General features: G+C 52.0%; 1 protein-coding gene across 5 annotated transcripts in view; it reads right to left on the bottom strand.

Moving 5' to 3' along the window:
• SEPTIN9 (septin 9) overlaps positions 1-18,433 on the bottom strand; it is a 177,138-nt gene that overhangs the window by 109,003 nt on the left and 49,702 nt on the right. Inside the window, exon 1 of one of the 5 annotated variants that reach the window (XM_065911008.1) lies at positions 8,662-8,707. The exons of the other annotated variants lie outside the window; for them this stretch is intronic. Within the exon in view, the coding sequence (XP_065767080.1) occupies positions 8,662-8,692 (31 nt within the window). The 5' untranslated portion in view covers positions 8,693-8,707. Of the gene's footprint in view, positions 1-8,661; positions 8,708-18,433 lie in introns of those variants that run through there. 5 annotated transcript variants of the gene reach the window in all.

The following is an 18,433-nucleotide window of genomic DNA, read 5'->3' as shown; positions in this document are numbered from 1 at the left end:
ATAACCCCCTGGGAAGATGCTGGGTCCCAGAGATAGGGCAGCATCCAGCCTGGGCCATAGCATTATTCTCCAGTGTTTTTATAAAAAGCACCGGTGAGTGTAGACACACCCATGTGATTGTTCTCCCAGGGAGCTGGCTTGGAGTTCTACCAGATTCGCACAGGGTCAGCTTATAGTGTATTATTCGCTTCCATTCACAGTGGAGCTAAACATACTTATGCTTATCTCCTCCGGGAAGCCTGCCAGGGTCCACACCTCACCAAAATGCTCGCCTATGGGAACCCAAAGGACAATGGCAGGAGGGAGCAGACCTCCGAGGCCAGAATGTTGGCACGATTGTGCTCCAGAGCCCAATGAGTGCATCCCTCTGCCTCTGGCCTTCCTCCACTTAACCACCGAGGCCGCCGATACCAGGCCTCCAGGTAAGGAGATACCCCATGTTCCCTCAGGAAATCCAATGCGGCACTTGGCCACAATCCCAGCCAGGAAGTTCACCCTTGTATCTAACCAACTGCTCTAATTGTACATCATTTATTTCCTCTTTTTTTCCTGTCCTCAGAGGAGATGGGAAACAGCTGGGCACCACCCTTCAAGTAATAATTACCTCTCCAAACTGGAAGACAATCCAGTTGCTCCTTGGCCTTCTCTTTCTCGGCTTAAATCATCCATCCCAGCCCTTTAATCATCCCCCATCCTTTGATCACTTCTGATGACTGTGTCCAGATTGGGGCCTCGGGACTTTAACAAGGCCTGATCCCAGTCGGATGGGGGAGGGCTCCTCCCCACCCCCCAACCCCCTTTCCTAGGGCATGAGCAGTCAGGGCTGGGGTCTGGACAGACGATCCTGGTTGGGGCTCTGAGCAGATAAAATGAGCAGCAGCAGCACAGAGAAGAAAATGAGCTTAAATTTGGTGAGAGAAAAAGAACCGCGAGGCCTCCAAATTCTGTGATGGTAATGCTCTCCCAAGGCCATGGGGGAGGGCAAGACTGTTTGTAGGCCTAGCCTAAGGGGAAGGTATAATCTGGGGAACATCAGAGGGGCCACCTACCTCACAGGTCCACCATGAGACATGTAATGGTGAGCTCTCAAAAGATAAGTCCATTCCAAACCTCGGAACGAGAAGTGGCTTGGTGTAAGGATCTCTGAAAATGTAATGAAGCTGAAGGTCTTGAGCTAGTGGTAAAGAACCCTCGTGCCAATACAGGAGACGTAAGAGGCGCAGGTTTGATCCCTGGGTGGGGAAGATCCCCTGGAGGAGGACATGGCAACCCACTCCAGCATTCTTGCCTGGGAGATCTCATAGACAGAAGAGCCTGGAGGGCTACATACAACCCATGGGTCACAGAGTCAGATACGCCTGAAGCAACTTAGTATGCATGCACACAAGGGCTTTGAGATAAAATCACCCTGGATTAAAGTGGGCCCTGAACCCAATGGCCGGTGTCCTAATAGAAATTAAAAAGGAGAAGACACAGAGGCCCAGAGAAAAGGCCCACATGAAGTCAGAGGCAGAGATAGGAGAGATGCAGCCACAAAGCAAGTAACACTTGGGACCCTGGAAGCTGGAAGCCACAAGGTAAGACTCTTCCCCAGAGCCTTCAGAGAGAGCCTGCTCTGGGGCTTCCCTGCAGGTGCAGGAGTTAAGAATCTGCCTGCCAATGCAGGGGACACCAGTTCAATTCCCGGTCCGGGCAGATCCCACCTAACACGGGCCAGCTAAGCCCCTGCACCACAACTATCGAGCCCTCACCCTAGAGTTGAGAGCTGCAACTACCGAAGCCCACACGCTCTAGAGCCTGTGCTCCACAACAAGAGAAGCCACTGCAATGAGAAGCCTGTGCACGGCAACTAGAGAATAGCCTCCACTCACTGCAACTAGAAAAAGCCAGCGTGCAGCAACAAACACCCAGTGCGGCTAATACATAAATAAATATATATATTTTAAAAAGAAAAAAAAAAGAAATGCTTGCTGTGCTGACACCTTGATTTCAGACTTATCTCCACTTGTGAGAGAATAATTTTTTGTTGTTTTAAGCTCCCTGATGTGTGGTTCTTTGTTACGGCAGCCCCAGGACACTCCCGTGGATCTTAAATCCCCATTGGAATCATCCCTTTAGGCCAAAACTGCCTCTCCCCAAGGACATCTCAGGAGCCACAAAATCCGCAGCTGCTAGTGCACGCTGGCCGGCAGGTGGCAGCCGGAGGGAACTGGGGGCAAGTTTTCGTAAGAAAAGCTGGAGGCCAGGGCTGGTGAGAAAGGTGTAGTGTGAAGCCCTTCTGGAGATGGAAGGAGCAAGCCTGAAGGGAAGGCCCGCGGGTCCAGCCCAGGTGGAGTGGCCCTTGCGAAGCATGGGAAGAGCGGGAGGAGGAAATGGATGGGCGGAAACAGCACTCTGGCTCAGCCGGCAGTGTCCCTGACCCGCGCTCCGGAGGGGGCGTGGGGACCAGAGGGAGGGCGGTGGCTATGTGCCCAGCAAACCGGGCCTTTGGACCCCATGAAGTGGACCATCTGTCTCCTCTGGGGCAGGGGCCATATGGTCTCAGCTCTGCATGCACCTGGAGCCCCATATGGCCTCCCTGAGCCCTGGAGCTTCCGGTCCATCAGCTGCTGGGCCTTCCACAGTCCCCAAGCCCCTTCAGGCCATCATCTCGGTAAACAGCGCCACCGTTGACCTAACCGCTCAAGCCAGGCATCAAGGCATCACCCTCAAAGTCTTCCTTTCCCTCCCCTCCAAGCCATCAGAAAGTGTCTACCTCAAAAATACAAGTTTGTGTCTCTTCTACTCTGGTGTCCCTACTCCAGCCCTCCCCCTCCACCAGAGACAGGTTGTTTAACGTTTAACAACCAGCAAATACAACTGTGCCCGATACATAGCATTTGCCTGTTCCTGTGTTATAAACAGTCCCATCTTGGCCAATTTGGAGGCTACCAAACGCTTCCCTGGTGGCTCAGAAGGTAAAGAATCCACCTGCGATGCAGGAGACCTGGGTTTGATCCCTGGGTCAGGAAGATCCCCTGGAGAAGGGAATGGCTACCCACTCCAGTATTCTCGCCTGGAGAAATTCAGTACTCAAGGACAAAGATGATGGTTAAATGTACTAAGATCCTTAGAAAGTGGAGAACTTTGTATATTTACTATCTTCATTCTTAATATAATTACCTGTAAGCAATTTAATTCATACCATATACATCTCTGACTTAATTTTAACAGATTGATGCATTTTTATTGTGGTAAAATGTATATAATATAAAATTTACCGTTTCCACCATCTGGAAGTGCACAGTTCTTGGCACTAAGGACATTCACACTGCTGTACAACCATCTATTTCCAAAATTGCCTTCCATCCCAAACTGACCCTCTATTCTCATTGCACAATAACTCCCCACTTTTCCCCCTTCCTCATCCCGAGCTCTGGCAACCACCACACTTCTTGCTGTCTCTACAAATTTGACTACTTGAGGTACTTCAAGTAAAATGCAGTTGTAATACTTGCCCTTCTGTGTCTGGCTTAATTCATTTAGTATAATGTCTTCAGGATTCGTTATTCAAGGTGCACATGTTTCAGCATGTGTCAGTTTCCTGATTTTTACAGGCTGAATCATATTCCACTGTACGTATATACCAAATTTTGTTTATCCTTTCATCAACTGAAGGACTCTTGGATACTTCCACCTTTTGGCTATTGTGAATAACACTGCTACAAACATGGGTGTACAAACATTTCTTTGAGTTTCTGCATTTAATTCTTTGGGGTATAAACTCAGGAGTGGAATGACTGGATTGTGTGATATGTGTGTGTGTGTGTGTGCGCACGCGCGCATGCTTAGTTATGTCCAGCTCTTTGCAACCCCATGGACTGTAGCCCCACCTGGCTCCCCTGTCCCTGGAATTTTTCCAGGCAAGAATACTGGGGAGTTGCCATTTCCTCCTCCAGGGGATCTTTCCAATGCAGGGATCAAACCTCTCTTGCGTCTCCTGCATTGGCAGACAGACTTGATCCCTGGGTCAGGAAGATCCCCTGGAGAAGGGAAGGGCTTCTGCGCCATCTGGGAAGAAGATTGTGTGATAATTCCACAGAATTTAATTTTAAATAATAATTTGTATACAGAGGATGAGCTGGTTAAATAGCATCATTGACTTGAGTCAATGGACATGAGCTTGAGATAACTCCAGGAGGTAGTGAAGGACAGGGAAGCCTGGCATGTTGGAGTCCACGAGGTCACAAAAAGTCGGACATAACTTAGCCACTGAACAACATTTCCCAAAACGTACATTGTATGCAATGGAAATCTCATATTTTATAACATATAATTACAATCTTAATGGCGACTGTGTTTAACAACCGACTCACAAAATGTCTCAAAATTCAACAGCTGGCTCTTGTCCCACAGCTGTCCCCTCTCCCCAGCTTCCGGCAAAGCCTCCCGATGGGGCTGCTCGGCCTGCCTCTCGTTCCCTTTTGCCCCAGAACTCACGGCGAGGCTTTCACAGTGAGGTCGGACGATGTGACCCCCACAGCTTCATCCACACTTAGAGTGGATGGACTGCAGACTCCTCGCCGAGGCTGCCGAGGTGCCGGGTGCCTTGGTCTCTACCCACCGCTGCAGCCTCATCTATTCACTCGACCCCCGCCTCTATCTCCTCTCTGCCTCCTGTGCCGGACACCCACCTTAGCTGTCCTCTCCGCCTGGACGGCCTCCCCCAGGTCTTCCCCTGCTGGCTCCCAGTCTGTCATTTCCTTTCAAACATCAGAGCGACCACCCCAGGGTCCCCCAGGAGACACCTTGAGCCAGTTGCTCCTTAGCCTCCAGGCCTGCAACGGAGGCCCTCTGAGACTCCCCCAAGACCCTGTTAGACCCTGTGGAATGACAGCTTCCATTCAGTTCCCTTTGTGGGGGGGCAGGGTCACGGGGACCCCTAGCAGGGAACTGGCCTCGCGGGGCGGAAGGGCCCTTGGGCACACCGCCCAGACTCTGCGTTACTGCCAGCGCCACACAGACCAGCCCCTGCGTTCAGGGTGACAGGCAGGACGCCGTCTGCCCTGGGCCAGGCCCCCGGCCCCCGTGGCCCTTTATCGCCCCGAGACATCAGCAGCAGCCGTGCTTCTGACCACAAAGCCTCTCAGGCAGCTCGACTGTGAATCTTCCCGTGAAGCCCGTCTGTGGGTGCAGCTGACATTTGACTGGTGTGTAGGCTCCAAAACCCCCTTACGCCATCTGCCTGGAGGCTTAAATGCAACCAGAAGGTTTCACTTCAAAGGGGAATGCCATTCCCTTAGCACATGATCAATCTGTTCCCCAAACTTCCCAGTTCTCACTCCGGCCTCCTTTGCTCGGAACACTTAGAGCAAACCCTGACCACAGCAGCCTGGCCCTTATCTCGGAGGCAGGGGGGCTTTTTAAACAAAAATCTTACTCTTCTAAATCATGCTGTCGAGCCACCGAAGGAAGCTCCTGGCCTTTGGGTTCCAGGCACACAGGGCTCCTCGTCCCTCTGTGAGCCCCGAGCCCTCCAATTCCAGTTGACAGCCCCCCCAATTCAGGGCTGAATCGACTAAAGTTCCCCCTGCCTCCCAGCTCTGACAATGTGACCGAGACAGCAGCATGGCCCGCCCCTCGCATCTTTCAGATTCACGGCACATTTCCCTGCAGTGATGTTAAACCCCGTGGGACACTGGGAGCCAGGGCAGACGGAGGCGGCTGCTAACATGGGGGCAGAAGGACCTGGGGGAAATTATGACCCTGCAAGATGACTCCCCACCAGCTGAACTCAGACTGTGGCTCTGGAGAGTCATTTGTTTATTCACGCGTCCAATGGGCTTTGGATGGGCACATTCAGCTGTCTGGGATGCTGGCGTGATGAGCTATCACCCAGATACGATGGGGGAGGAAAAGTATCTTCTTTTGAGGACTCACATTTTATTCTTGATTCTTCCCTCTCTGCACCGCCCGATGAACCTCTGCTTCTACCCCAAGCCCCCTGGATCGGGCTTTGGAATGAATTTGAGTCCCCAACTTCCTAGCCACCAGTTGAGGCTGGAGGTACAGAGATGAAGTGGGGGACACAGCATCCCACATCCCCCAGCTGATGGGAAACTCCCTTGGGCCCTTCTGATAGCTCAGCAAAGTCAAACAAGGGGCCCCAGAGGAGTGGCTGGCCTGTGACCAACCCAGCCTTGAAGCAGCCAGTCACTGTGTCAGCCTGCAGACTCCCCACCCCCACCAGGGCAGCCAGGAGACTTGGCCAGGCCACATCCCCAGAGGGGACAGGCTGTCCCCAGGGCCATCGTTGTCCTGGCCTCCTTGCCACTTTTCTCCAGCAGGCGCCCTGTGCTGAGGGCTCAGAGGCTTGGAAGCAGCTCGCCACTGCTGCAGCATGGGGACAAGGCTGAGTCACCCTAGTTCCACGTCAGCAGGAACAGCAAGAACAACGGGATCCAAAGAGAAAAGAAGGGGCAACAGGGCCTCTGCGGCCACACTTATTTTAAAGTCGCCGCAGTGACCTAGGCGACATTGTCCCTGGGGAGCTGCCAGCAAGCCTGGCCCTTTGGACGGTGGCCACCTGCCCTGACAGTACCCCAGCCCACTGCCAGGAGTGGTGGCCGGTCAGCACAGGAGGGGCAGGGAAGCAAGCTCCCTGCCCCTGTCTTCTGCACCTCCTCGGAAGGTTCTTCAAGGCTTACCCTGCATCCACAAACCCTGCTGGAATCTCCTTCAATGCTGCTCCCTAATAATCTCATCCACCCTACCTTTGCACACCTCCAGTGATGGGGAGAGCAGTACTTATCATGCTGTTCACTCTATCTTTAGCCAGTTCGGGCTATTTTAAAGAGATGGGGGGTGTACTAGTTTGCATTCCCACCAACAGTGTAAGAGGGTTCCCTTTTCTCCACACCCTCTCCAGCATTTATTGCTTGTAGACTTTTGGATAGCAGCCATCTTGACTGGCATGTAATGGTACCTCATTGTGGTTTTGATTTATATTTCTCTGATAATAAGTGATGTTGAGCATCTTTTCATGTGTTTGTTAGCCATCTGTATGTCTTCTTTGGAGAAATGTCTCTTTAGTTCTTTAATGCAAACTAGTACAGCCACTATGGAGAACAGTGTGGAGATTTCTTAAAAAACTGAAAATAGAACTGCCATATGACCCAGCAATCCCACTTCTGTGCATACACACTGTGGAAACCAGATCTGAAAGAGACACGTGCATCCGAATGTTCATCGCAGCACTGTTTATAATAGCCAGGACATGGAAGCAACCTAGATGCCCATCAGCAGACGAATGGATAAGGAAGCTGTGGTACATATACACCATGGAATATTACTCAGCCATTAAAAAGAATTCATTTGAATCAGTTCTAATGAGATAGTTGAAACTGGAGCCCATTTTACAGAGTGAAGTAAGCCAGAAAGATAAAGATCAATACAGTATACTAAAGCATATATATGGAATTTAGAAAGATGGTAACGATAACTCTATGTGCAAAACAGAAAAAGAGATACAGATGTACAGAACAGACTTTTGGACTCTGTGGGAGAAGGCGAGGGTGGGATGTTTTGAGAGAACAGCATTGAAACATGTATATTATCAAGGGTGAAACAGATCACCAGCCCAGGTTGGATGCATGAGACAAGTGCTTGGGGCTGGTGCACTGGGAAGACCCAGAGGGGTGGGGTGGGGAGGGAGGTGGGAGGGGGGATCGGGATGGGGAGCACATGTAAATCCATGGCTGATTCATGTCAATGTATGACAAAAACCACTACAATATTGTAAAGTAATTAGCCTCCAACCAATAAAAATAAATGGAAAAAAATAAAATAAAATAAAAAATAAAAATAAAGAGATGGGGGAACTTCTCAGGTGGTCCAGTGGTTAAGACTCCATGCTCCCAATGCAGGGGGCCCCAGGGTTCAATCCCTGGTCAGGGAACAAGATCTCACATGCCACAACTAAAGAGCCCACATGCTAAAACCAAGAACTGGCGCAGCAAAATAAAATATTTTAGAAATAAATAAATAAAAGTTTAAAAATAAAAAAGACGGTCAAGGGGGTGGGGGTAGGAAAAGGGAATGAATTAAAGCCTGCCTAACCGTAGCTTTTGCTCATGGAAGAGATAGCCATTGTACTTTCATCCAGAATACAAAAGTGATAGGATGATGCAGAGACGTGGACTATAGTTTTACTACCAGATCTTTCTGGGGGCCTGCAATTAGGGGTATCCGCCCTCTCCATAGCCAAAATGTGTGTGTGGAGGGCTTCCTGTTGGGCTGGATCTTTTTTTTTCCCACCCCGTTCCCAGTCCACCATGAATGTAAGAGGATCTTGTGTGCCCCTGGACATGCCCCTTCACCTGCTGTGACCCCCACGGGAGGAGAGGGTACCTGAGATGCAGGCTCCCCATGCTGGGCCGCAGCCCTGGGAACAGAAAGCCCCACGTGGGAGGGAGAGAGACAGGAAAAGCGGGCATGCCGGTGGGGTGAGGATGTGGGCGGCGGGGGGGCCCCTCCCAGCAATCTGGTGTTGCTTTCCTGGATAATGAAATCTCCCCACCCCGGGTGCTGCTGGAGCCAGCCAGCAGCCAAATCAACCTCAATGGACCATTTGTCCCTCGTGTGAAGGGACTTCGGGATGTAATGGGTTTGCTATTAACTCACCCGTCCCCCGCTCTTCCCCTCCCCGCGGCATGAGTCATTGGCCCAGATGACTGCCTGGCAGGGCCCTTGCCAGGAGGTTGCCAGCTCCGGTTGGGCCTGTGCAAAGGGAGAGACCAACAGTTGGACAGAGGCAGTCCAACTGGAGACCAGTGGCCTGGCGTCCACACCCCTTCCCTGGGACTGTCTACACCCCAGGCCCTGAGGCAGGGGCAGGTCCCTCTGTGTCTCCCTGGTTCCTGGGGCTCTGGGCAGCCATGCCCTTACCCATCTGTGGACCAGCAGTCTTTCAGCAGACCCTCATAGGCAGGGAGCCGAGAGGGTGAACTCGTGGAAACTGGCCCCAAGGTCCTTAGTAAAGGACCAATTACCAGTCTTCCCATCTCGGAGTAGGAGGTTTGGGGGTTCGTTGGCTTGCTTTTCATTAATACTAAATGCTCAGGTTTTTTCACCCACTCAGGCTTAGGCTCTGGGGAGGGGAGCTCCAAGCTGGCTTCCCTGCCCGGGGTCTTGGCTGCCCTCAAGCTGAAACCTTTCTAAAGACAAATGTGGACTTCCCTGGTGGTCCCGTGGTGAAGAATCCACGGGGACGTGGGTTCGATCCCTGGTCTGGGAATGACGATCCCACCTGCCATGCGGCAACTAAGTGCGTGTGCCGCAGACCCTGGGTCCATGCTCCACAACCAGAGTCTACATACCGCAACTAAGACCCAAGGCAGCCAGATAAATAGATATTAAAAAATAAATAAAGGCAAATGTGACTGGTGACCCCCCGGATACAGTGGCAGCCCAGCAGGGCCGACAACCAGGCCTTGGTCAGCTGCCAGCTACTCCTTCCCGCGCCCTGTGCTTCTCCTCGCCTTCTGCTCAGATCCGGCTGCTCTCGGTTCCTGGACAAGCCAGGCATCAGCTCTGTGCCTGTCTGACGCTGTCCCCTCCACCCGGCAAGCCCTTCCCACCCTCCTTGGCCTAGCTCATTCTCAATCCTTCTGCAGGTGCCTCCCTGAGCCCCTGGGTGGGGCAGCTCTCTTCTGGGCCTCCCCATGGGTTTTCCCAGTGGCCAGGGCAGCCTCTAACCCAGATCATTCACTGGAGGGGGACGCCAGGCAGCGGGGAATTGTAGGTGGGCTTCTCAGAGCAGAGAATCAGCACGGGGGAGTGACCGTGTTCTCCGGCTGTTGGTTAGAAAGTGAGACAGGGCACCCCAAGTCTGAGAAGGAAGGAAGTCATGAGCATCACCCCTCCCCCCACCACGCCCCAGCAATCCTGCCAACCAGATGGGCCACCTTCTCAGCACAGCTGTGCTTCAGCAGAGAGAAATTTCTCACCTTCGGGGACAGGGTGGGGACATTCCAGATGGGGCCCGTCTACCCTGGTCACAGAGCCTGTGGAGTCTGGATCTCCACGTCTGTTTCATCCACGTAGCAACAGACGTGAGCCTGACATCTCTGCTCGAGTGAGCACACGTCTGGAGCTTCGTGGTGCGAAGGGCAGGGAGCCTGCCTTTAGCTGAAGCCGCCACACAAATGGAGGACAGACCTGCACACAGATGCACGCCAAGGCTTCGGGGGGGCGTCACTTCCAAGGAGGTGAACGAGGACATTCTAGGTCAGTGAATCACCAAGTGCCCGCACATCTGGACAGGCCCCAGGCCCATCCCCCCCCACCACTGCAGAGAAGGAGTTTCACACAGCTTACATATGGTGCACAGGGCCTTCTGGGCCAGCAGGGTGTGCAACCCAGAGGCTGAGAGGTTTGACCACTTGCTAATGAATAATCTAGAACATTTATCCAGGAAAAGGTCCAGCATTGTCCAAATCTCAACACACATCCCCTTTCTGCAGAACTGTGTCACTTTCCTAGCTTCGCCCTCTCACCCCGTCTGCAAACCTCGGTTATCCAGAACACAACACAAACACCACCACCGCTAATCCTACAGATCTCCTGAATCTCCCTCAGTCATGACTGCACCTCTAGTTCTCAGCAGGAGCTGACATTCAGTTCAAGACAGAGCAAGATCTTCCAAGGAGCTCTATTCTGTTGGAACCCCCTATAAAAACAGAAATCGGTACTCAAACTTTCAGCAAGATTCTTGTTAAGAAAGGATGAACGGGACCTCCTTGGCAGTCCGATGGCTAAGACTTTGCACTCCCAATGCAGGGGGTCTGGGTTCAATCCCTGATCGGGGAACTAGACCCCACATGCCACATCTAAGACCGGGTGCAGCTAAGGAAATAAATAAAAATAAATACATATTTTAAAAAAAGAAAGGATGAAAGGCCAGGCTAAAACAGTGGCATGCTGGTAAATGTTTAACAAAGTGCTCCAGTGGACAAGGGAAAGAGTGATTTATAATGTTTGTCAATTACTGTGATACCAGTACTCCCACCATGGCTGAGTTCAAGCTACCAACGTGACCTAACTGTACACAGAATTGGCAGAAGACGTGCATACCACTGGCTGAAACTCTCAGATCACTACAGCTGATTCTTTCATCTTGGGAGAGTGGCAAGTCTATGAAGTTCTTTGCTGGGCAAAACAGCAAACCCGAATAGGGTTTAACCGGCAGGCTAATCCAATCAATGGCCCACCATCATGATGTGGGGCAGATTTCTGAGGTTGCCTCATAGATCAGGGAGAAAGATAGTGGTGGTAATCGACTAGAGATGTCTGCCCTAAACTCAGGATGGGAGATTATTGCACGGATTTGCCATTTGCCTTTCTCGACCTGAGATATTTCTTTTGCCCCTGAAGTTCAGAGCAAAGGCCACCTCCTTGGTAAACTCTTTCCCAATCTCACCTTTTCCCTGAGTAATCCCTGCCACAGAATTTACTACCATTCTGTACACACCAAGGAGTTATCAGTGTGGGTGGCACAGACCCTAATTGCTCCCCCAAATTCTGCCCTCTCTTTCTTCTCTGGTAACAAAAGTTTCAGTTGGGCACATGGCTGCTCATAAAGATACATTTCCCAGCCACCTCTGCTGCTAGGAGTGGTCACATAATTAGGTTCTGGCTATCAGGAGGGAAGTTGAAATGTTTAACTTTTAGGACACTCCTGCCCCTTCTCCCCCGCCTTGGCTGGAATGTGGACATGATGGATGGCAGGAGCTGAAGCAGCCATCTCATTTCATGAGGTGGAGGCTGCATATTGAAGACGGCAGAGTCACAAAGGAGGAACAAACTGAATCCCGGCGGCTCGGGGGGCCACCATGACTGCTTACACTTGGACTAGGAAGTGGAAGAAAAAGGAACTTCTCTCCTGCTTAAGCCTCTATTGTGTTAGTCTTTGTTATGCAGCCAGATGGCACTCCGACTGATACCATATGTGCCCATCATCCTGCTAGTCTGGGCAGGAGAGGGCAGGGCAGAGCTCCCAGCTTTATGCACTGAGCCCCTGGCAGAGTCTGTCTGACACCATAAGTGTAGTTAAAGCAAAATGAACAGACTCGTTTGCCCAAGGTTTGTTTTGTGTGTTTTGATGTTTGAAACTGGAACAGAAAGACCTGCGCTTGATAGAGGATCCATTCAGTTCAGTCGCTCAGTCGTGTCAGACTCTTTGCAACCCCACTGATAGAGGATATACGCTAACAAACATAAAACAGAGAAGACAGCACCCAGCATAGGCTGGGACTGCTCTGGGGAGTGACGTGTTGGGATAGATTGTGAAAGTCACAAACACAGTCAGATGTGTGCTGGACGGAACAGAGCTGCCAAGGAACAATGGAACTGGCAGGAACACCAGGAACAAAGCGCATGCCCAGAATATCAGGAGGTGCTGAGCCTCTGGTCAGGCAGTGGGTGCAGACCCAGGGCAGCCATTCACCAGGCTATCAGACTGAGGGCAAGTTACTGCACCTCTCCAAGCTCCCGGCGACGATGTTAAGAACAATACCTAGATTGAAAGGATTAGTAAGTGCAAAGTATCTGGCATAAAACAAGAGCTTGCTCAATGGTAGCTCTTATTATCTACAATATACAGTTTAATCCCTTTGTTTTACAGGTATGAAAACTGGACCTAGGGATTTCCCTGGTGGTCCAGTGGGTAAGACTCTGTGCTCTCAATGCAAGGACCCCAGATTCAACCCCTGGTCCAAGAACTAGATCCTTTATGCCACAACTAAGAGCTTGCATGCTGCAATGAAGGTGGAAGATCCTGTGTGCTGCAGCTAAGATCCAGCGCAGCCAAACAAATAAATAATTTTCAAAAAAAAACTAGACCTAAAGAGGCAGAATGGTTTGCCAAGGGTCACACGGCTGTTACTGACAGAACCAGGATGAGAACACTGGGTCCCTACTCCTCCTGCAGTGCCCTGGTGTGTAAGAAGTTGTCCTGGACGATTAAGGACTAGGTAATCGGGGAGAAATCTTGAAAGTGAGACTGGAATATTTGGCAATGATTGTGTACGTAATCAGGACAATCACAACTTTTTAAATTAAAAAATAAGATTGCAAGAAGGGTGTTAATTGAGCATGTGTGACTTAAAGGTCAGAGGCCCCCCGGCTTCTTCCTCCACCCATCCTCTGAGCCAGGACCTGGAGGATCCTGCAGCTAGTGTGGGCCAGCCCAGGTGCCCACTCTCCCTGCTGCCCTTTCTGGGCAAATGACAGATTCTGAGGGACTATCAGCTCCTCCCCTGATGCCCGTCTGCCTGCCTGAAGAGATGCCCCCAGCAGCCTAGTCTGGGCACCCAACTGACCCTTGCGGACATCTGGCCAGCAGCTTCTTCAGCTATGCTCTGGCCCTGCAAACATCCTAAATGCATAAAGCCACGCGAGAAGGTGTCCTAGCCTCCGCTCCCACAGCATTCAGTCCTGACCGCGGACGGTCCTCAAGCCCCGCCCCGCGGGGGGGGCCCCTGAGGCTGCACCCCGCCCCGAGCAAGCACTGCCGTCGGACCCACTCAGGTTCTGGCTGCCACAGCCCCAACCTGTGCTGGAGTCCCCACTTAGAGAACCCGAGAGAGGAGAGGAGTGGAGGTCGTGCAAGGAGGGGGAGGAGGGGGAGAAAAAGATGGAGGAGGAATAAGAACCAGAGGAAAAACAAGAGGAGGCGCTTTCCAGAAAGCCACTCTCTTCTACATTCATCCTCTCCTTTCATTCTATCATCACCTCCTTTATTCCTCACAAACCCCCAGGACGCAAACTCTCCAGTACCTCCATTTCTGTGTAGGAGATGAGGTGCGGGGAGGATAGGGGGCTTGACCAGGTGGCCAGGTACCAGAGGTGCTGCTGGGACGCAGGCTCCACCTGTCTGACCCCCACATCCACTGGCCCGGACCTTAAAAGGCTCCAGGGCAGCAGGGGACTCGGCTTTGAGCCCCCACAAGAGGATCTAAAGGACAGGAAGACTGGACTAGAGGCCAGGCCAGGTGCAGTCCCTGTGATGATGCTTGGGAGACGCTGCGGAAGGGGCGGGTCATGGAGGGTGCTCACAGTATCCATGCAGCAGAGGGATAAGCGAGCCAGAGGCAGCATCAGTTCAGTTCACTTCAGTTCAGTCGCTCAGTTGTGTTTGATTCTTTGCGACCCCATGGACTGCAGCATGCCAGGCTTCCCTGTCCTTCACCAACTCCCGGAGCTTGCTCAAGCTCATGTCCTTTGAGTCAGTGATGCCATCCAACCATCTCATCCTCTGTCGTCCCCTTCTCCTCCTGCCTTCAGCATCAGGGTCTTTTCCAATGAGTTAGTTCTTCGCATCAGTTGGCCAAAGTATTGGAGTTTCAACTTCAGCATCAGTTCTTCCAATGAATATTCAGGACTGATTTCCTTGAGGATTGACTGGTTGGATCTCCTTGCAGTCCAAGGGACTCTCAAGAGTCTTCTCCAACACCACAGTTCAAAAGCATCAATTCTTCAGCACTTAGCTTTCTTTATAGTCCAACTCTCCCATCCATACATGACCACTGGAAAAACCATAGCTTTGATTAGACAGACCTTTGTCAGCAAAGTAATATCTCTGCTTTTTAATACTCTGTCTAGGTTGGTCATAACTTTCCTTCCCAGGAGCAAGTGTCTTTTCATTTCATGGCTGCAGTCACCATCTGCAGTGATTTTGGAGCCCAAAAAAGTAAAGTCTCTCACTGTTTCCATCTATTAGCCATGAAGTGATGGAACCAGATGCCATGATCTTAGTTTTCTGAATGTTGAGTTTTAAGCCAACGTTTCACTCTCCTCTTTCACTTTCATCAAGAGGCTCTTTAGTTCCTCTTCACTTTCTGCCACAAGGGTGGTATCACCTGCATATCTGAAGTTATTGATACTTCTCTAGGCAATCTTGATTCCAGCTTGTGCTTCACCCAGCCCGGTATTTCGCATGGTGTGCTCTGCACAGAAGTTAAATAAGCAGGGTGACAAGAGGCAGCATAGCTTCCCCCAAACAAAGCTGGGCAGGTAGCCTGCACCTGGTCTTGGGGGATAGGAGTCCTTTTTGGTGGCAATACCCCTAGGTCTGGGAAGACCCTCCCAGCAAGCAGTGAGGACCATACCATGCGTTGTTCAAAGATTCAGATGCTGGTTTTCTCCTGAGGATGGAAACCCCAAACCTCAACATGTGCTTCTAAAGCCTCCATGGATTTTGCACGGATCCCATCAAGTCCCTCGTTGTGAAGTCTTTTCAACCGCTGCGGACACCGTGGGTGGGACGCGGGTCTCCACGGACCAGGCAGGAGCATGGGATGGGCACGTGACCTCGGAGCCACCATCAGGCTCTCTGCACACAGCTGTGCGACACACATGAACGGGGCAGCCGGGACACAGACAAGACCCCTCAGTGGCCAGCGTTGCAGAGCAGAATCCTGGCAGCCACTCACAGGGCTGAGGGAGGGCGGGGGGTGCATCTGCACAAGCTCTTCGCACACGTGTGGCTGACAATCACCCCCACACCCGGGCCCGGGAATCTGGCCCAGAGCCTGCCAGCAACAGGGTGCTGGTAATCCCCAGCTGCTTCCCTGACGCCACTCGGAGACGCTGTCCAAGGCGGAAAGGCGAGAGTCACTGTTTTCAAGGTCACACACCCAAAGAGGGACATGGAACCAGAGGACAGAGACAGGCATTTGGGCCAAAGCCATCAGCTCTCGGTCACGTGGGTCAATGGGCGAGCACAGACCCATTCGTTCAGCACTTTTATTGAGTAACTACCAAGGGCCCAGCAGCTCAGAGCATCTGGATAACCCAGCTCCTAGGAAATATCTCAATCCTTTCCTAGGCCTGATGTCCTAGGAAGAACTGGGCTTTGGGTACCACACGGACCTAAAAGAACTCTTGGCTTGGCTAAACTGTTGGCTGGAGGAGTCCAGGCAAGTTACTCAACATCTCTGAGCCTGTTTCATCGTAACACAGTACCCGTGCCTGCTGCACGCAGTCTCAGCAAGATGATGCCGGCAGGCACCCAGCACTGGCCTGAGTCCCAGGACTAGATGGATCCCTCTTTGAGGAAAGTGTGGCAAGCAGGCGGCAGGCCTTGCACGGCGCTCTGCTCCCAGTGGGAAATACTCAAGTGATGATCCATCCAGGCTCATCCCAAGGCACTGGGAGGTCGCAGCAGGAGGCAGGCTGGGCCCCTCCAGCTGCTTCCCCTGAAGTTTGCTCGAGAGGGGAAATTAGCACCTCGAGCGCCTTTTCCTCCACAGACAGCTGCCTGGATCCCTGAGCAAGCCCGCTGGCCAGGCAGCCAGCTCCACAATGGCAGGAGGGGCTTGCGGGGGTGAGTTAGAACCTGACCAGTGACCTCCAGGGAGGAGGGGGTCATTCAGCCCTCCCCTCCAGCTAAGGAGGGTCTAGGCTGGGCCGGGTCACTGGGGAAATCCACTTCCTGGGAGCGGGGCCAGACCAGAGGGACCAGGCTACAAGGAGGTCCCTCAGTGCCTGAAGCAGGACAGGGCCAAGGGAAGACTGCATCCTGACCAGGGCCCTGACTGGTGGGACACTGCTTCATATCAGAGGAGAAAGAGCAACCAGGAGAGAGCATCAAGCGTGTGAGTGTGTATGAATGGGGCAAGGGTATGGGTAAGGGAGAGACAGGAGTAAGTCCCTGACTCCTCTGCGCCTCTGTTTCCCCATCTATAAAATGGGGCAACACTACCTACTTCCAAGAGCTGTCATGACACAAAAATCATTAATATTTATTACACGCTTAAAACGGGGCCTGGCACAAAACCACTACTCTAGGTTTCCTAAGTAAGTAAAAATAAGACACATGTGGGACTTCCCTGGTGGTGCGCTGGTTAAGACTCCACGCTTCCACTGCAGGGGGACGCAGGTTCAAGAGGGACACCGGTTCAATCCCTGGTCGGGGGACTAAGATCCCGCATGCCTCAAGGCATGGCCAAAAAAGAGCAAAGGCATGTTATCACGAGCTTAACAACACAGCTTGCATATCATGGGCATCGATAGCTAGTGGTCTTGAATCCTCCCATTAGAACCAAGACAGCCTCGAGTGCTGAGCCTTGTTCCAGGGACCCTGGAGCAGGAGGGTCTCTGACTAGAAGGCCCTGTCTCTGATTAGAGCTGCTTCAAGCCCCTGGGTGCATGTGCGTGCGTGTGTGCATGCGTGTGCATGAACATGTGCAAGGCACAGGCATGTATTCATATACAGACAGGACCCTCTGCACGTGCTTACTCAGAACCCATCTGACACAGCTCTGAATTATGGTGTCGGAGCCCAGTGAGTGGGCCATGGGGCTGAGGCTCTGATTCCCTAAGAACCAGGCGAAGTGACCTTCTTCCACAGGAACCAGGAGAAGCGAGCTTTTGGTCGGCACAGGCAGCCAAAGAGAAAGAGCAGGTGGTAGGATCAAGCCCAGCCTGATGCCCAGCCCTAGAGACAAAGCAGAGTATGCGGATATTTTCAACAATATTATACTTTGAAATTCAAGTTCTCATAAAATAATAGATTCCCGGTATTGGAAAGAACCTGAGGTCCCTTCTACAGCAATCCTGAACAATCTTTGCACAGTCCCTGATTGAATACTTCTTGGCTTGGGGGAACTCACTACCTTGCAAAAGAGATCACTCCACTGTTAGAAAGTGAAACCTGTGAGAAAAATGCCACTTTCTGTTACCTTCCAAGTATCTGATTCTGGTTTTCTGTCTTAGAGGAACTCAAAATAAGCCCTCTGTGGGACTTCCCTGGGGGTCTAGTGGCTAAGACTCCAGGCTCCCAATGCAGGGGGCCTGGGATTCAATCCCTGGTCAGGGAAATAAACCCCGTGTGCCACCAGTAAGAACTCACATGATGCAACCAAGGCCTGGCACAGCCAAATAAATAAATATTAAGAAAAACAAACTCTCTGCTTCTTCCACATGACAGCTCTTCCAATAGTTGGAGACAGTGACCATAGCTCTCCTCTCTGCATCTCCCGTCCAGATAATCACCTTGACCTTCTCTGACCCATCTCAAATGGTCTCCTAGGGTCCTCACTGTCCATCCACAGCCTCCTTCAGCACTGAGTCCTGGAGAGGCCCCTCTGTAGCCAGAGCCCACTGCAGATGGAACCGTGTCCCCCCAAAACATGCTGAAACCCTCCTGCCCAGAACCTATCAACATGACCTCATTTGGAAATGAGGTTTTTGCAGATATGATCAAGATGAGTGCATCCTGACTTAGGGTGGGGCCCCACACCCAGTCTCTGCGCTTGTTCTAAGAAAGGGGGTGATTGGACTCAAGCACACCCTGGCGACACGGCCCTGTGGGGGACAGAGGTAGAGCCTGCAGTGACCCAGCCCGGGGTCCAGGAGTACTGACAGCCACCAGGAGCTGGGAAGAGGCATGCAC

Source organism: Muntiacus reevesi, chromosome 18 (assembly GCF_963930625.1).
Source record: "Muntiacus reevesi chromosome 18, mMunRee1.1, whole genome shotgun sequence".
Classification (NCBI taxonomy): domain Eukaryota; kingdom Metazoa; phylum Chordata; class Mammalia; order Artiodactyla; family Cervidae; genus Muntiacus; species Muntiacus reevesi.
The sequence above is the reverse complement of the archived record's forward strand: the minus strand, read 5'-3'. Positions and strand labels throughout refer to the sequence as shown.